Source organism: Metopolophium dirhodum, chromosome 1 (assembly GCF_019925205.1).
Source record: "Metopolophium dirhodum isolate CAU chromosome 1, ASM1992520v1, whole genome shotgun sequence".
NCBI classification, from domain to species: domain Eukaryota; kingdom Metazoa; phylum Arthropoda; class Insecta; order Hemiptera; family Aphididae; genus Metopolophium; species Metopolophium dirhodum.
The window spans coordinates 86,461,515-86,482,522 of NC_083560.1; the positions used below are offsets into that span (position 1 = coordinate 86,461,515).

Below are 21,008 nucleotides of genomic sequence, written 5' to 3' on the forward strand. Positions count from 1 at the left end.
TTTTTATTCTTAACAATATAATCTAGAGTCAATTACAATATAGAACAATAAGTAAAAAAGAGAAATAATATGGCTTGAAAAAAAACTGATTTATGAAGCCTTCCAGTGAAGGCACTTTGTCAGTTATTTTTATGCATTCATATATTTTTACATATTTATAATTGATATTTTATTTAATTACTTAAAAGCTAAAACAATCATAGACTTAATATACCTAATAACATTTTTTTTTTCAAATATTTTGTTAAGATTGATGTTTATCTAAATAATTAATGTCTTTCTTGTCCATTATCTGCATAGCATATTTTTTTTCTTCTTTCTGCTATAGTATGTAAAATATATCTTCTTCATAATATTATGTTCAATATATTATTTTCTGTTATCTGAAAGATTTTTATTAGTTTATTGACCTGATTTTGTAATTATAAATATTAATATTTTTTTAACTTTGTAGGATTTTAAACATTTAAAATGCCATAAAAGCCAGTTGTTGAAAACGATAGACTGATTCAAGCAATTGTGGATAAGAAACAATATATTTGACAATTGCTCTAAAACGATATTGGGACCTTCACATCAATGTTGGAAAGAAATAGCAGCATATCTTGATAATTTGGTATCATATAAATAAATTTACACAGTAGTAAAAGGAAACCGATTTAATATACTAAATAAACTGATGATAGATGATGAAAATGTCAATAGTACTAATGAGGTTCAAGTAAATTTTACTCCAGTTCTGTCAAGCGATTCAAAGTTGAGAACTGTGAAGATGAACAAATTAAATTTACTATTACATTGTCTTCTGATGAGTGGGATAAAATTTACAAAGAAGAAAGGTATTTGTATAAACGAAGTGACCGGGAAAACTCATTTCGAGCTTATGATGTATTAACTTCAAATGAATGGAGTCCATTGATTCATGAACATTTTTCTGACCACACTAAAAAAGCATGCCCAATAGTATATAAAACTGCAAAAATATGTCCGACGGGAAATATTTTTTTAAATATCAAGGGTCATTGTTTAGTGTGCAGTAGTACATTCAATGGTATAGTTCAGAATCTACCAGAACCAAATACAAGAGTTTTGATTCAGTGTACATATAGTGGTACTTTTGAAAGTTGTAGAAGTAGAAAGAAAAGAACACTCATAGGACAAAATAGAGATGAGTTTTTAGAAAAAATATATGAGCAAAATATGTCAGCTTCGTACAGCCAAAAACTAGAAGCAAATCGAATAATGGAATATAATGGAATATGGTGATCAAGAGCCTGCCCACATACCAACATTGAATGCTCTAAGGGTCATGAAGTATTAAGCTCTTCAAAAGTCATATTCATCAAGATTTAATTACATTTTTATCTTTGCTTAAGGGCACAGTTGATGCGGACCTGTGGGGAGCCGCGTGGATGGTGTGGTGAGGTGTCAGGTGACCAAATGAATAAAATAAGATAAACGCAAACGAATACGACTTTAAATTGACTTTTTATTTCGTGGTAGATGCAGGTAGCCAAAAACTACAATATCATGTACAGATTTTTAGTTGTGTACAGAGAACAAAAATGAGTACGGTACTCTCTGTAGCGTCAGGAGTGTGGTTTCGAGCTTGCGGGGACGGGTGTGTTGTCCGTTGCGTGCGTATAAAACTAGTAACTTTTACAATCCGGTTCCCCGAACGGCCGGCCGACGGTTCCTGGCGCAGGTGTCGCGCGCCGGCGTCGTCCGTCATCGATTGGCGGTTTGTTTGAGAAGCGCTGCGCGGCTTTCCGCGTAAAAGGCTATTTGAATTCAAACAGCTATTACGCGGGACCGCGTCACAGTACCTTATGATAAAATAATTCACGATATGGGTTACGACCGTTTCTTCTTACATTATTGGATATCAACTGAAATAAATACCTACAGAGTATATACAAAACAAAATAAAATACCAAAAACAACAATAGATGCTACAGGAGGATTGGTAAGAAAAGTAAAATTGTTGATAGGAAGAGAAACTGGATCAATATTTTTATATGAAATTTGCATAATGGATTACAAGAACAAATGCCAATTTACTGCAGCCCATATGCTATCAGAAAGACACGATTCTAACAGTATCAATTATTGGCTGACAGAATGGTGAAGGAGCAATATTGTTCCACCAAAAATTGTTGTGACAGATCAGTCATTAGCATTAACGATGGTAGTGGCTAAAGCATTCACTCAATATTCTACTCTAACAAAATATATTTCAGTATGTTCTTCATTGATATTAGAACAGTCTACTAAAGTACCGTCTTGCATGATACGAAACGATTTCAACCACGTTATGCATTTAATAAGTACATGGCCACAAATTAAGACGTCAACTTATAGAGTGAAAAATTTATACATGCGTTCAATTGGACTAATTATAAAAGTAGCAATTTTGAAGAAGTGAAAGAACTATTGAAATGTATTTTCATTGTATCCCTGAATGAGGAAGATTGATTTGATTTAGATAAAGCACCAACACAATGTGAGAATGCAAAAAACTATCTTAAACAAAGAATTGCGGATAATATTACTATGGAAGTAGACTGCATAGATGGAACAAATCCACTACTAGATGAATTAGTTGACATTAGTTATGATAATATATTAGAAGAAGACGGCACTACCAGTATGTTTAATGTTATAAAAATATTTATGAGTCTTGTTTAGAAGATTCGCTCAAGACAAATAATGGAAGTCATGAAAATATGTAATGACAATCCAAATATTGCAAAAAAAATATTGAATTTTTGTAAGCTCTTACCATGTTGGTCAGCAATAATGACACCATATTTTGGATATGGTAATTCCATAGAGTCAAGTTCAACATCAGAAAGCTTATTTAATGAATTAAAAAACAGAGTTTTCAAACATAAGACTACCAATTCGGCTAGATGAATTTGTTCAAAATCATGTAAGTTTTATTATGGGTTCAATGAAACTCATAAAAGGAAAACCTGAGTATAATAATAGTGAAGATGACCAAAGTGAAAAAGAGGAAAAGAAGGAACACAAAAAAGAACACAGTGACAACAGTATCGGTCGACACCATACATATGACAATATAAATGAAGTAGAAAACTGGAGGGGTCAAGGCAAGTCGGCAAAGAATATGAAACATAGTTATTCAACTCCAGATAGAAGTATTCTGTTCTACAATGATTACAGTAAAACCAAAAGTACAATAATTGGTATATTAAAAAATGGAAATATTCAAGACTTGAAAAGAATTATGGTTGATGGGACAAATTACTCTTTGACAAATACCTGTACATTTGATAGCATATTTCAAATTATATGTTCATCCTATACAGATAGCATTAAATATGCACAATTTATCGACTTAAATATATCCAAAACACTTTATATCTTAGTAGCTAACGCTATAAGAGATGGAATTAATGTACAGACCTATAAAAATAGAGCAAATATATTAACAAGTCTATTTTTAAAAGTAAAGGAGAACACTCAATCAAGACCTGGAGGGCTTAAACATTTAGATTGTGCTAGTACAGCTAATTTTTTGATACAAAATCTATATAACGAATTCCTATATTTTAATGAGTAAATTACATGTACCAATTGTGATTTTGAAAAAAAAAACGGAAGGAAAAACAATAATTGCAAATTTACCAACAGATACAATAGACTTTCTACAGGATGTTTTAAACAGCAGATTTACAAATTATACATTAATGTGTGAAATGTGTGAATCGTCTGGAACAAAAATTGATTTTACTTTCAGAAATCACGTATTTATAGAAATATGTGCACCTACTTCTGAACGTCAACGAAATGTTCAACACTCTGACCTTCCATTATGAATCGTATTATTATTTAATATTTATATTATAACTTAGCTGATAACAATTCTATAATCACTGCTATCATTAAAAACTATAAATAAAATATGCATTCAAATAATTAACAATAAATTATTAATAAATTATTGTATTTAAAAATACAAAAATGAGTTACTTCCATTATCTCGGGGAATGTTGATTTAAAAATAGAAGTAACTTAAGATACGTCTTTTTTCGCCGGAAACGCTATCATGTGAGATTATGAATATATTTTAATATTATGAATTCTAACCTCTCTGGAATAGTAAAGTTACTTCCGTTTTCGTAGGAGATAAAGAAAAAAATCCGTTATCAGATTTCATAAAAAAGTGAAAAATGATTAAATTCGAGTTACTTCCCTATTAATTGGGGGAAGTGGTAAAGGCCAGTTCAGTTCTCAAAAATGTATATACCAAAATGACACACACCACTTGCAGTGCACACGCACTTCATCGGATAGCTGAAAAAATTCGTGGACAATTCAATACTGTTGACAATTTGATATCAAACAGGAAAAAAATTTTTGTAAAGCCCCATACTTCGTTGCTTTGTTTAAATCGATAGCTCAAGGAATTAGATTACCACCAGAACCTATATCTCAAATCTCAATACGTTGGGGGACATGGCTCGAAGCCGCAATTTATTACTGTGAAAATTTCCAAATAATATGTAGCGTAATAAATGCCCTAGACGAAATGATGCAGATAGTGTTAGTCAAAGGCCATTGTAAAATTACAAACGAAAAACCTTCCATTGGCCATTCACTTACTGTAATTCAAGAAGTAAAATCGAAATTATATCCTTAAAAGGAACTCAAGGAAAAGCAGTACTTTTAAAACTACAAAAAGTTTTTGAAAAGAATGAAGGTCTTAAAATACTGGAGAAAATATCAAACATTTTAGAAGGAGAAGATGAAATTTCGGATATGAGTCAATTTTCTGAAGATTATCCATGCAACGACTTTGTGTATTTTAAATATGCACCGACCACTTCAGTGGACATCGAGAGGTAATTTTCATCGTACATAACTCTGTAAACCGACAATCGAAGAGCATTTACATTTGAAAACTTGCGGAAACATTTAATTATTCAATGTAACAATGAAGGTAAGTCACATAAATGTAAAATTATTTATTTATTAAATTAAATTTTAATTTTTCCCATCATTATATAGTTGACGAATAAAATTCAAAAAACTCGGAAATTCACGAAACAATCAGTTGATTTTTTTTTTAAAAAATTTTTATGTGAAACTAATTGTAATTAATAATTAGGTTATTAATAAAATAATAAATATATTAAATATTAAATGTATATTTTTAAATTTTTTATGCATATTCTAGGGTTTTTAAGTGCATATTTTAGCGCTTATTATTGTGTTTTTAAGTGCTATAAGTCCCGAACCCTGGTTATCAACATTTAAAAATTTTAAAGAACTTGATTGTCTATTAATAGTTGTTGAATTTTCTTTCTCATTACATGGTTAAAATGCTGCAATCGAACGTGTCTTTTCATTAATGAATAGCACATGGATAAAATCACGAAATAAATTAGATATAAGTACAGTTGACGCCTCATTAACAATTTAAACAAGTTTTGAGTCAATCTTCGCCAACAAAACATTGCTTCAAAAAGTACATAGTTCAGCCAAGTATCAAACAACTCAGACTTTTTTGCCGACAAAAAACACATCGGACACAGATTAAAAATGTTATATTTTATTATGTATTCTTTAATTTTTAAAGCTTCAAAAATTATTATCTATATAATGTGTGTTACAAATTATATTGTATTATCAGAAAATCAATAAAAAAAAATAAAAATAATTTTGTCCCGGTTTTTGCCAAATGAAATGTCAGCGTAAAATAAAACTTATTTTATTAAACTCAATTATTTTAAATAAATTTCAATTTATTATTTGTTATTTAATAGTTTTAGGTTTTTAACTACCTGGACTTGCTGCTAAGTATGGAATTTTTTCATCTACACACAAACCCACAGGTGCAATTTTCAAATTGTATATTTTTTCATATTGTTTTTTGGCTTCGATTTCCATTACACGTCCATAATCAATAGCCTTTATTTTTATATTTATGCTACTATATAGCAAATCGTAGACAATCTTTTTACAAGATGTATATTGTCTCATTTTACATATTTTCCCGATATTTGAGGCAGTAATTCTTTTTTTTCTTTCGGAATACCAAAGTTGGGAATTTGCTTGCTCTTTGGTTTCATTTGCTAATTGTTCTGAAAAGTTAATACAAAAGATTCATATAACATCAATTTTATTTTAGTTGTTTTTTTACCTCGATTAGTGGTCTTTAATTCATTTAGAAAATTGTTTTTGCGTAAATTAAATTCTGCGGCAGGTAAATCATCAACTAATTCGTTTGCTAATCCATAATTTTCATCTGGACCACATTAACTGCTAGAGCTTTATGTCAATACTCAACCATATGTGTCGACATTTAGAACTAATTTTACACTTATATAATATCTATAATCGGTTAATTGTAATACTGCCGCTTGGAGCGCCAATTTTTGCTAGTCATTTCATGCACGCCTCATCAGATGCCGATGGGCAATCTATATATTATCAAGGTGTATTGATAAGGTATCGTCACTCTGGACCCCTATACGTATACACTCTTGGTTGAAAATATTACCTAAGTTCTATAGTCACCAGAACGCGCTTCTTGTCCTACGAAAGCCTGTGTATTCATACTGTTAAACGCAAAATGTCTTAAAACTTAAGAATTAAAATGCTTTTTTTTTAAATTTAGGTTAGTATTTACGAAAACATTGAATAATAATTTTTTTTTAGTCGAGTTGGCATAATAAATTGGAGCCTATAATTATACACTACATTTGCATTTTAATCATTTCCAATATTTTTTTATCGAGTAGACACAGATATGGTATCCGGACATTTCCCTCTCGATAAATTTTTGGATGCGGACATTTTACCCCCGTTTTTTTTATTATTTATTTTTAATTATTTACCTTCGAATATAAAATTATTATTTTTAACACATATTTTTTAGCTTTTTTTCATATTTGTTTTTTTTATATTTGTAATAACTGTACGTTAACTGAAAAATCTTTAATCTTAATTTCAATAAAAGAATAATAAATAATATTTAAAACAGGTTAAGTAAAAATATAGTTTTAAATAAAAGTAAAATAGTAGTAAGTATACTATTATTGAATTAGATGGGTAACATTGAAATCTAAAATTGTGTCCAAAACCCAGTTAATTGCTGTTTAGTAGGGGTTTAGTAGTTATAATGGTTATATACGTTTTAAAATAAAAATTCTTGTTTTTAATTTTTTTTTGTAGTCATGGATAAAATACAAATTCTTAAAACATCAGAAGAGGTTAGAGTCACTTATTTTATTAATATTGACAATAAACTCATTTTGTAAAATTTTGAGATACGGACTGTTGCAGTTTAAGCGACGATATCACATAATTGCAAAAATTATCGTATTCTGGATAGTCGATGTAACTATGTAAGACTTTAGCACAGTTAAACAGTTTTAAAATTAACGACTTAGAGATAAATTATTTAAACGATCATGCTTATTTTTAATTTAATTTAATTTGTTTTTTATATAGTTTAAAAGTTTGTATGTATAAATCTATATTAGATATGTATAGGTTAGGTACGTACTAATCGAGCATAATATACAGAAATTCAAAATAAAATATAAAAAGTTTAAGTTTATTATAATTAACATATAAAATATGATTATAAAATAGATTAAATATAATAAATACAATTATAAAATATATAAATAATTAATTATATATTTTGTAAAAAAAAAATTGGCTATAAATTGAACACATACTAAATAAAAATAAAACCTAGGAAAACGACAAAAAGAAATAATAAAAAACATTAAAAACGTTTATAGGGATGACTATTGTAATAAATGTTTTTAGAGAGCACTATATTATGAAATAATAAAAATAATAAAAGAGACAAAAATGATAATCATGCCCCCTCGTGCCTTCGATTGATATTAATATTCCCTTTGTTCGGCAGACCAGAAAACACACTCGACAACGGGCTAATAATTCACTACGACCTATCAAAGAAATCGAATTGATGTACATGTTGGCTCGTATTTTTAGTTTTATTTATTGTTTTCCTATTCGTACGCACGCACATACAATCATATTATACTTCTATGAATAATAATATAACATTATAATGAATACGCGTGGAGTGTTGATTCAACCACACATAATTCATAATTTTACCACCATTCAAGGTTATTTTCGAATTAGTATTTGTCCGTTTATTTTAAACGAAGTAAACCGCGATACCAATGCTGGTGTATACTTTGCCCTGTGTAATAATTAATAAGCAACTAATTTAATTAATTTGACTGCACCAGATAAAACTACAAATATACACGCTAGCACTAGTACAAACGATCTTAGATATTCTCGATATCCGCATCCTAAGTATGGTGTATATAGGCCAATGGAGTGGATTTCAAAGGTACTATAATATTAATCTAATAATGGTGTATGTTGTATGAGCTTCTAACTATATTTGTAGACAATAATGGACTTCAATGAATCAACTTTTATGGCTAAGGATTGAAAATTTAAAACAAGCCTCCATGTAAATAGGTTATATTATATAATTTACTTTATTTATAATAATATCATCAAATATACTTGGTAATATCATAGGGTGATGGACCGCTTTCGCTCAGAATCGTTTATCTTATACAATGATATTATATCATTGAATTCAAATTTAACACCATCCATTACAGTGCACGGAAAAAAATATAAACTATAAATGTATAGTTAAAAATATTAAAGTTAGTATAACTATATTGTAGTAACCACTGCTTAACGAGTTTAGTATATATTAATAAAAATATATAGTTGCAAGTTTATAATTACCAGTACTATAATTAAGTAAAATATACCAATGTTTTAGTAACAATTTAGTATGATATAGGATGGTTCTATCTACTATAATTTATAGTAACTATTATCAGAAAAAACAAATATAGTTTCTATTTTTATAAATCCTGGAAATGTTGACATTCCCAACTATGACTCGGCGGCGACCCGCCGACTTTACTTGTTCACCACTACCGCATACCCACCCAATTATCTCACGAGTGAACACTGAACAGTATGCGTAGTAGGCAGGTATTGACGGTATTGTACACAAGAATAATACAAAATATCTAATATTCTATTACTTTTGTTGCCATTTGTCATTTGTCATTTGTAGTGATATTTTCTGAGTGATCGTTATAAGTACTGTGTTTCTGTCCGCGATATTGTAATACCTATTGACTATTGCGAATTTGCGAAACGTATCTTCAATATTTGGACCAAAACTTAAAGGTAAGTATCTACTACATTCATAATAATAATTAATAGGTAAATAATAACGAATAAGCCGGTATTTATATACTTAATGCTTATTTATGTTTGTTTAAAACTGCAGATAGGTATAGTACCATGTACCTACCTATAATGCCCTTAAATCTTAAAGTTATAAACCAAAATTGTATTAATGTAGTACCTAAATAATAAACATTTCTAGAATGTTAATATACCTATTACAATTTTGAACTCTCTTCCTGTTAGTCTTATCCATTGTCGTCAAAATCGTAAATCATAATATTATATTAAATCATTAGTTGACTGATTATTTTGTACAGTTTGATTAAGTATAGGTTCTTACTTAATCCGGTACTTAATCGATGGTACGTATTCATAATAATATTATGTATGTACAATGTACACCTAATGATTATCAGTGATGGACGATGGTTATTCAAAGTTCTACTGTATGTCGGTTTTTATATCTACCTATAGGTTATTAAGACAAAAAAATTAGAATGAAGTTTTGAAGGTTAAAAGCTTCAATAACTATAAAAAAAGATAGAATGTACACGAGTATTCAATAATTATATTTACAATAGGAGCTAGTAAGTATCTAATTTTCATAGGAAGTATGAAAATTCAACCCAATGTCTCAATAAATACCATTTTAAAATTTGTCGATAAATTACTATGTTAATTAGGCTACCTAGAGTGCATCTTGTTTATAAATATAAGATGAGTTAATATAATAATTTTTATACTTCTGCAATGTGCTTACTATATCCTAAATTTAAATATTATCCTGATATTGAATGCATATTATATATTTGTGTATTTGTATATTTAGGCGTTATTATTACACAACAAACTCAAACTACCCACTATGGATTTATTCACAGAAAATATAATGAAACAATGGGGATATTCATCAGAAATTATTAATAATTTTAAAGGTATTTAAAGATAGCTTACCTATCTATAGTTGCATTAATAATTAACTAAATAGTAAATTATAAGGAGGTTATCTACCAAACTTTAAACCCTGTTTAAATAAAATTGACTGAACTTGTTTATATAATGTTTTATATTTTAAGAGGAAGAAATAGATGAAATGGTCTTACTGGATCTTACTGAAACTATGGTTGAACAGTTATTCCCAAAAATGGGTCAGCGTTCTAAGTTTTTAAGACATTTGAAGGAATTAAAAACAGAAAAAGTATGATTATGTATAATCTTATATTTAAGTAATTCCACTAATTTTTTATATAATAGAATTTACCTGAGAAAAACTCACCAGTTATAATTCAACATCCATTAATTGATTGGGCTAACATAAGTGTTGAATTATCAGATGAATTAGAACATATAACTGATAACGATACTGTAAAAGAAACTTCATTGGTAACTAACACCGGTAATGAATGCTCAATAACATCATTAAATACAAATTTAGTTGAACTCAACAAATTTTCTGGTAACCGCAATATTTATTTTATGCTATTATATTTTTATACAAATAGATTGCCTATTCAAACTTTTGTTCTATACAGAATACCTAAATATTTATGTAAAAGTATTTTTATATTATAAATTTAAATGATTTTGTTATCGTAGATACAGTTGTAAGAACGATGACCAGTTCATCTTCATCCATAGTTATAAAAAATATCCTAAAAAAATACCAAGATGGTGAGATGGTTTTGATGTTTTATGAATCAAAACAATGTTTAAACAGTGCTATGAGGAACAAATTGGTTGCTGTAATAATAAAAGACCAAATTCAAAACAATGAGAATTTAAATAGGACAAGATTTATTGAATTAGCTAAGGGTATAAGAGTATTATAATTTTAAAAATAAATTATTATATTTATTATGTTTCTAACTTAAAGGAATTGAAGACTTATTTCCATCTGAAACCGAAGAACTGTATTTTATACCATATTGTAAAGAGGGAAATATTATTAGTCCCAATAGAGGAAAACTATATGATAAATTCTGTAATATAAAAAAAGACTTCACAAAAATAAGTGGTACGAAAAGGAAACATTTGGATGGCAATAAGGAATTTAATTTGAATGATTTGAATGATGAAGGTATATGGCATAATTAATTAAATATATTAAAATTAAGAACAATATATGTAGATAATGGCTATTGTGGTTATGGTTATGGTATTGGCTTTTTCAGAAAAATGTAATAAATGCATCGACAAAACAATCTATACGTCAATACTTCCACAATTATTGTTCGTATGTTCATGTCGTATGTATCATAAAAATTATATACACGATTAGGCGAACGTAGATTATTGAAATTATATGATAACAAATTCGTAATTCGTTAGCACCCGACCTTATTTTTTTAAATTAATAAATTTAATTAACAATAATACAAATGGATCTTCCTCCTGGTCCATCTAGAGAGCGATCTCGAAGTCCTATATATAATAAATACGATAAAAAAATACGAAAAGAAACTATATATTACTGTGATCAATGTGAGGATGAACCAGGGTTATGCTTGGAACAATGCTTCAAAGAGTTTCACAAATAATCGTTATAATTTTGTTTAATTATTTTTTACTTTTATTTTTTTTATTATTATTTTATTACTTATAGACGAAGGCTAGTCTGCTTTTCATTTACAATGATTTATAATATTTGTTTTCTCATTATTTTATTACTTATAGACGAAGGCTAGTCTACTTTTCATTTGCAATGATTTATAATATTTGTTTTGATATTTATATTGAGATCATATTGTTATATTAATTTGTTAACTATTAGAATTGTTATTAAAACATTATAAGTATTTGTTATTTGTTATGTGTCTTATCATTCGTTATATTTTATATCAAAAAATAAAACCATCATGTTTTAGATTCTAATAATAATTTACCTTTCATGATATCAAAATCTTTAAAATAATAATTATATATTTATATTGATAATTATACTAAAAATAAATATATAAGTATAATATTATATGTATTATTATTTACAATTCAAAAAATAAATGCTTTAGCATATAGCGTGTCGGATACGTGCCGACGTCGGCCATATGATGCATCGCCACACCGTATGGCCGGCGTCGTCACGTATCCGACGGTGTCTATGTTTTTCAAATATTAGCGTGGCGTGTAGCGTAATACGCCAGAATAATGTTGGCATTGCACGTGTTAATGTTATCATTGAATAATATAAATATTAAATAATAATATTTATTATAATCAATGGTATTATGGTAATACATTTGAAAATATTGGTAAGTATAAAAATAAATACATAATAGCATTGATAATAGACGTATGTCTACATTGATATTTTTACAAACTAAATGTAAATCGTAAGTTATTGTACGTCAAATATTGTTAACTCGAATACTTAAAATGTTTGTACAACATTTATTAAAGGTACGGTATAAACTAGATTTTCTAGCCTACATAATATTGTTAATTGTTATATACAAATAGGTATACTATTGGGTAGACAATGGCTTTAATTAAAAAATGGTCAGTGTATAAGAGCGCTGAGCGAATATTTAAAATATTATGGCGGCAATGCATTTAGGTGTATGAATTTTATTCCGAAGGGATACGTTACGGACGAACGTTCATAAGATAATAAACGGGTTGGGAGCAGTTGTCCGAAAAATGATAAGGCAGTTTATACCACAATACCATACCAGCATATACCAGCATATTCCAGTGACACCAATTTCAAAAAACATCGTACAATGATGCCATGCTAGCGGCACTCGTCGCTACGCTCCTCGGCGCCGTCGCTCCGCTCCGCTCCGCAAATCGAAAATATCCCCCGACTAAGCCACTAGTTTATCATGTATAGTTATTAAAAGTATAATTTGATACATTAGTGCATTTTAATATTTTGACATCTTTTTATTACCAATATTATACATATTTACATTTATTTAAAATATAATCCAATTAATGTACAATATTTTATGAAATTAAATTAAAAACTGATTAAGATACAAATTGTATAGATACTCTATCAACTATTTAAATTTTTAAATTTGAATATTTATCATATTTTGAATTAATTAATTCTAGAATCGTAATGAAGGTGAACAAATTGATGATCCCGCACCAGTTGCATCATGTTCCTCTGCAATATTACCATCAACATCTACTTCTGATGTATCTAATCAAATCCCTACACCATCTTCATCAAATGCTTTCTCCTTGATCCAAGCTTCAAATTCTTCAGTCCGCAAACGTAAACAAACATCTGTTTCAAATTATTTGCCAAAAAAATTATCAGTAGATGCTAAAAAAAAAATTGATCAAGTACTTTTAAAACTTTTTGTAAAAGATTTTCAACCTTTTAAAGTTGTTGAAGATTCGGGCTTTATTGAATTTGTAAAAGCGTTGAATCCTAGTGATGAACTGCCTAACCGTAACACGATATCCAAAGTCCATATTCCGGCCATGTATGAGAGATGTTTAGGAGAAATGAAAGAGTTGGTATCTACCATTGAGAGTGCTTGTTTGACCACTGACTGCTGGACATCCAGGAACAATGAAAGTTTTATGGCAATCACCATTCATTTCATTGACTCCGAGTTTATATTAAAGTCTATACTTTTAGAGTGTGGTTCTTTTAACTTGAACCATACTGGAGTTAATTTGAGCCAAGCAATCAAACAAGTATTGGTTTCTTGGAATTTAAACGACAAAATTACATTCGCGGTCTCCGATAACGCTTCCAATATTAAAAATGCCCTCAATTCATTATCTTTTAAAAATATGGGATGCTTTGCTCATACATTGAACTTTATAGTACAGTGTTATAGACAGTGTTAAAAGCATAGTATCACATTTCAGAAAAAGCACTGTAGCTAATAATGTATTTAAAACTTACCAAATAAATAACGGTATAAAAGATCCAATGAAGCTTATTCAAGATGTACAAACTCGGTGGAACTCTACCTACTACATGATATATAGATTTGTTGAGATGCAAACATCAATTAGAGGTACATTAGGTTTATTGGATAATGCTCCTGATACTTTGAGACCCGAAGATTGGACCATTTTACAAGATCTAATTAAAATATTAAAACCTTTCGCAGAGGCTAAAAAAGCAATAAGTGGACAAAAATATATGACAGCTTCACTTGTAATTGTTATAGTCCAGGGGTTATACAAAGTGTGCAATAGTTTAATAAAAATGAATTTGTCCCCAAGAGCATTGCTTGTAGCTAAAAAGTTACTGAGTAATATGGATGCAAGGGATGGTTTTAAGAACTGTGAAATAAGTATGACACTTTCTAAGTGTACATTCTTAGATCCCCGATTTAAACACCTGCCTTTCATGAATATGAATCCAATAAAAAATAAAATCATTGAAAATATAGCACAAATTATTCGAGATAAAGAACCACAGAGTCAATCAAATGTAAATATACAGCCAGATCCAATACCCGAATCTGAAGAATTATCAATTTGGAGTGAAATTGATAGTAATGTGGCAAGATTTTCACCATTGGGGACTGCAAAGTCAAGAGCAATAGTCGAAGTTCAACGCTACTTGAACGATGCAGTTATATCCAGAAACGAAGATCCGCTTAAATGGTGGAAAGACCAAAGCTATAACTACCCTAATCTAAGTTTATTGGCCAAAAATAGTTTATGTCATTTAGGTACATCAGTTCCCTGTGAAAGGATATTTTCAAGTGCAGGTTTAGTGCTAAATGATCGTAGCGCTGTCGTCTAAAAAGTCAGAAAGTTCATATGTTGTTATTTCTTCATTATAATTTAAAATAATTTAAACAATATTGTATTTTTATATAAAAAATACTTTATGTAAAAGGTAAAATTTATTTTATTACATTATAAATGTAGTAAACAAGTGTTTATAATTTATATTCATAAAGGTTAAATAGCTTGAATTGTTTTATATTGAATTCGAATAAGTATCAAATTACTAATTAGACATCATTAAATAAAAGAAAATTATAATATACCTATAGTAATATTAATGTTATTTTGTAGTACTGTAAGCAGTGACAGTAGTATCAGTATCACTAAACTTAAATAATTTATACTAATTAAATAATATTACCTATGTGTTAAATATTTTAATAAAATAAATTTTGATATTTTTATTACCATTACTTTTCCAATTTCCTTTTCATTATTTATACTTCATAGGTAGATACTGTAGTAGTGTAGTGTAACATATACATCTTTTGTTAAAATAAATTTCTTGGTTGATAATTATTTTAGTTTGATACATGCGCAATTAAAACGTAGGTATATATTATATACTGTTTATAACTATTAACTAAGTAACAACGGAACGGACTGTTATTCCGATGGTAACTACTATATAACTGTTATTAAAAACAATTAACGAATAACGATAACCGAGAACACAAATTAAAATTAAAATCGATGTTTTCTAAAAGAAGAAAACCGGTAACTCAGTAACTGTTATTTTTTCTTCCAAGTAACAGCTTGTTATTGCTACTCGTCTGATAACTGTTACAAATAACTGTTCCTGTTATTTTCACCCATCACTAGTCCGACAGTGCGCACGCATTTCGATGCTTCTCTCGGATTACGCTCCATTGTTCCTCTGTCTTGCATCAGGAAAAAATATAAAATCTCACTTTTGCTCCGTACGACTCACATCAAGCCCGACGACGCGTGTACGCGCGAGCGTGCGCGGTGGGCGGCCTACACGTAGCGCGTCGGTGTGTGAATTACCTCGTCGGTGAACCTGTCAATAGCCCTGTAAGGAGGCGGAGAATGGACTGTATAAAATAGGATGATTCAAAATATTAAGAACAATGTTTTGCGGTAATAAAAGGCACAGAGCGATTTATTGTAATGTTCTGCAATGTAAAATATATCTTAACTGCTAAGGTTAGTAATAATTAATACGCACGACCACAATACGATCGGCAAAATAAATCAATGGAAATAATAATAATGAGAAAAACACGAGTATAAAACAACAAGATAAACTGATAAACAATCGTGTGTACGACCTGATACGAGCGCGGAACTGATATCGCGACGATGACGCTGCTGTTGACCCAAGACGACGGTGGCACGGCTGCGGGCGACGACTCGGCGTGCGACACTTGCACTCCCGTCAACGAGATCGACGACACCGCGTACGCGCGGCTGATGATCGACGGTGATGTGGAGGTGATCACACCGGGACAATGCGTGCCCGAAATGAGTACTTACGGTGGTAGGTAAACTCGAGCCCCGTCACGCGCGGATGTCCGCTGTAGCGGCGTATAACGCGGCACAAACGACAATAAATGAAAACGCCACGGTTCGCACTGCGTAGGACGGGCGGGCGAGAACACGTGGGCGCGTGCGGATGAGCGGAGCTCGAATCGCACGGCGATGGTCGGGCGGGCGACAAAACAAAACAACGGTGTTCGGATCGCGGGATTGCACCAGTACCTCGGTGGTGACGTGGCGTAAATGCGACGCACACAGCGAAGGGACCGACGGGCCCACTGGGCGAAACCGGCAGACGAACGGTAAGGCGCGTGAACACGTGGGGACACGGCAAATCGCACAGCGTAGGTAAAACGAGCGGGCGATGATGCACGGTGAATGTACTGACCACGGGAGGTCGAATTCCCAACTTCGTGTGCACAACGGGCGGCGTGACACGAAAGCGCGAACGGCTCCGACGAAAAACACGTGGATTACGTGGTTGACCACGGCTCGAGTTCGCACTACGGAAATTCGAACGGGCGACGGTAGGTAACACAATGAACCGTGGTTTGGCACAAGGGCTGGTGCTCGTAACGCGAAAACTGGCGTTTGCGACGAGTTAAAAAGCAGCAAGGCTCAGATGCACGGAACACATAAAAAATGGCGTATTAACGGCGGCGGCGCACCGGATCGCGACATGAACGGGAAAAATTGCCTAGACGGCTCGGAAACGACAAAGGTGTATCGGCGGGTGTAGGCGACCGTCGGCTTGACCGCGACGGTACCGTCCCCTTCTTCTCGAGTACAAAGTTCAATCACACAGTTTTCGACGGCGGGGCGGCAGGGTGACAACATTGCGACAGATGCGTTTCGCATACGACCACGCAAAATTCAAATTGCCGATAGTGTACCCAACAACTCTTCTTCTCCGTCAACGTCTTACCAAGGGCACACATTACGGGAAGAGCTACCTTCTCAAATGCAGTAGTATAATTTATTTACTAGTTCTACTATTATAGTTTCTAAATATCACGACAAATATTTTCTGTTACGTAACAACCACAAGATTACATAACTACGTAAGGCCACGGTCACCGTATCGTGCGGCGACCTTTGGACCTCAGATAACAACAAACCTGCGATATGCCAAATCCAAAGCCAACTGTATCCCCAATTAAGATTGTGAAAAATAAAATTGTTACTAGTAAAAATACTAGTAACAATGAAAATAAACGTTCCCTTTCATCATCATCCTCCTCTCCATCGCAATCACCGCCTATCGTAACTTCTAAGAAAACTAAACTTTTCTTTACGCCAAACCGGTTCGCACCACTCTCCACGGACGACGTCCACGATATCAACGCAAATAATAATGTTGAAATTGACGTTCAGAGACCTCAAATCAGGGGCAACAGAATACCACCGAAGTCACACCTAAAATCATTTTGCCTCCACCCGTATTCATCAAAGGCGTCCATAACTACCTTGGACTACGCAACCACCTAACAGAAGTCTCTGCCCCCGATAGTTTCTCGTGAAATTCGACCACTACTCACCTCAAAATCCAAGCAGACACTCCTAACAGCTACAGAAATATAATTCATTACCTAAAAGAAACCAACGTACAATTCCACACATATCAACCACAATCTGATAAACTCCTAAGGGTAGTTATCAGAAACCTCCATCCCTCTCGGGATGACTCGCAAACCACAAAAATGAAATTCTAGCTACACTCCAAAACAATAGGATTGATATTGCACTCATCTCTGAAACACACTTCACTAATTCTTCAAATTTTTATCTACCTGGATATCAAACTTTCAAAACTAACCACCCGGATGGCACAGCACACGCTGGAGCCGCTATCATAGTGAGATCATCACTAATCTTCTACCCTCTTCCTAACATCCAGTCACATCATATTCAAGCCTGTGGCATATCCTTAACACTAAATAATATACCTATTAACATTTATGCAGCCTACAGTCCTCCTCGCCATACTATTACCCATAACCAACTTAACGACTTCTTCAACACCCTTGTACAAAAATTTATCATAGGGGGGGATTTTAACGCTAAACACATACAATGGGGCTGCCGTACAAACAATCCTCGTGGTAATACCCTCAAAGCTCTAACCTACATCAAAAACTATAAAATACACGCCCCTCCCTCTCCAGTAGCCCTCTTCACCCAGAAAAAGCCCGGACATTCTCGACATTTTCGTAACAAAAATTCTAAACAGGCTATATACCAAAGTAACCAACTTAGATGACCATTGTTCTGACCATTCGTCTGTCCTCATTATAAGATACAGCTCCTCTTTATAAACCTGATGGACCTATTCTTATTCAAGGCCAAATGGACTGGGATAAATTCAAATCATTACTTGAAAGCCAAATCAACCTAAAAATTAGTTTAAAATCCACTGTCGATATTGACGACGCTGTTAACCATCTAATCAAATCAATACAAGATTCAGCCTGGTCCTCCTCCTCACCACTTCCTCCTAAAGACCACGTCAGGAATTTACCCCTACATATTAGGGCCCTAATTTCATCAAAACGAAAAGCCCGATCCATCTGGCAGAGAACTAAATACCCCTCTGATAAACGTAAATTTAACAACCGCTCGAATAAACTAAAACGAACATTGGCCTCAATTAGATCGGAAAACTTTACGAGGAATCTTATTTCTCTTATTACTACCGATAATTCATTGTGGCAAACCACAAGAAAAATACTTCGCTCCCGACCTCTTGTACCTCCTTTGAAAAAGCTGATGGGTCTTGGACCATCACTGATCTGGAAAAAGCAAATATATTCTCCCACCACCTCACCACTACCTTTCAACCACACAACAATTTATACCCAATTCAAATCGAAACAGTAAACCGCTCCCTATTCTGCGCTCTACCTATGACCCTTCCACCTAAACATAATGGCCCATGCGAAGTTGAACATGCAATACAGCACTCTCTCGTCGCAAAACCCCAGTTTATGACTCAATAACATGCGAAGTAGCGGTGAAATTGCCCAAAAAAGCTTTACTAATGCTCACGCACTTATATAATTCCATGCCGAGACTCATATTTTCCAGTCCTATGGATGTTCTCTGTAATTATCATGATTCTCAAGCCAGGAAAACCACCAGACTCTCCTAAATCTTACAGACCAATCAGCCTTCTTCCATTATTTTCAAAAATCTTTGAAAACATTATCCTAAAGCGCATTCTACCCGTCATTGAATCTAACCTGCCTAACAACCAATTTGGTTTTCGTCATAATCACTCAACCATTCACCAGATCCATCGCCTAGTTGATAACATCTCCTACGCTCTGGAAAAAAAGCTAATATGCACAGGTGTATTACTCGACATGGCGCAAGCTTTCGACACTGTCTCGCATGAAGGTCTCCTCCTTAAGCTTAAAATTATTCTCCCCCCTACTATTATCTGCTGTTTAACACGATCACTATTTTTCAATACACTATAATTTAGTCCGCGTTACAATCAAAAACCTCATTTTCGGTCAGCGTTATCTATAGATATTATTTAATACGTGTGCGCAATCGCACAGCGGTATTTCTATTTTTAGTCTATAATATTTTTATTTTATTTTGGGATGTTTACTATTCCTTTATCAAGATAATTATCGGTATTTTCAAGAAATTCACTATCGTTGCAATCATTTTTCCATCGTCGGTCGTTGATGAAACACGTTGTGAATACACATTGTATTGTTTTTATACATTTTATAGTTAAATTATATACATTTTATTTCTTTTGAACGATTTATTTTTATTTCGTTTACTTTTGTATTACTTATATTATGAACATGGATAATACATTGAATGAATCCGGTTCATCTCGACCAAAACGGTTATGCAGTATGAATCGAAATTATGAACAACAAATTGAGCAGATGCTTTTTAATTCTGATAGTGACAAAAATTATGATTTTTCCGATTCTGGTAGTGAATATGAATTTGAAAATACTGAACAAGTGTCTGTCGATTTTGAGAGTGATACTGAGATCGCGAATAATGTACCAAGTGTAAATACTCAATCATCAACAAATACTAATAATGACGGTGACTGGCAAGAGGAAGAAATTGAATTATCTTATTTTCCTTTTATAAAACGAAACGAAATGCTTGTTCCAATAGAAGGCAAAATAAATCCTATAGATTATTTTTTTATTATAATAACGTGTTCACTTTTAGTTATTTATCTAATTAATTTAATTTTAAAATAATAAGGAATAATGATGTTTTCATTTTATTAAATTGGAAGTACATATTTAGGTTTAGTTATTTATTAATTTAATTGCATTGTAAAATAATAAGAATAAAGTAACAAATCGGTATGATAGTTGTGAGTAACTGTTTGGTATACCTAGCATAACAAATTTGCTATGACGCCAATTGGCGTCAACCAAAAAAAAACCTTGAATTACTCCCGCACATTTGAATGTGTATTGTGATATGATCCGCAGTGAACGTGTTAAATCCTACCTCAAAGACAGACACTCTGTCTGTTCAGGTTCTGCTATATCCGAAATATT

The 21,008-nt window shown here is 31.9% G+C and overlaps 2 protein-coding genes across 2 annotated transcripts; both read left to right on the forward strand.

Annotated features, from left to right (window-relative positions):
- Positions 1-10,862: 10,862 nt before the first annotated feature.
- Positions 10,863-11,367, forward strand: LOC132934922 (uncharacterized). Its single transcript, XM_061001342.1, has 2 exons — positions 10,863-11,061; positions 11,123-11,367. The coding sequence occupies exons 1-2, from the start codon at positions 10,863-10,865 to the stop codon at positions 11,341-11,343; spliced, it is 420 nt and encodes a 139-aa protein (XP_060857325.1). The 3' UTR covers positions 11,344-11,367.
- Positions 11,368-14,143: 2,776 nt separating this feature from the next.
- LOC132943122 (E3 SUMO-protein ligase ZBED1-like) lies at positions 14,144-14,971 on the forward strand. The gene has a single exon (XM_061011949.1). It carries the CDS (start codon positions 14,144-14,146, stop codon positions 14,969-14,971), a length of 828 nt encoding a protein of 275 aa, XP_060867932.1.
- The last annotated feature ends 6,037 nt before the right edge of the window (positions 14,972-21,008 follow it).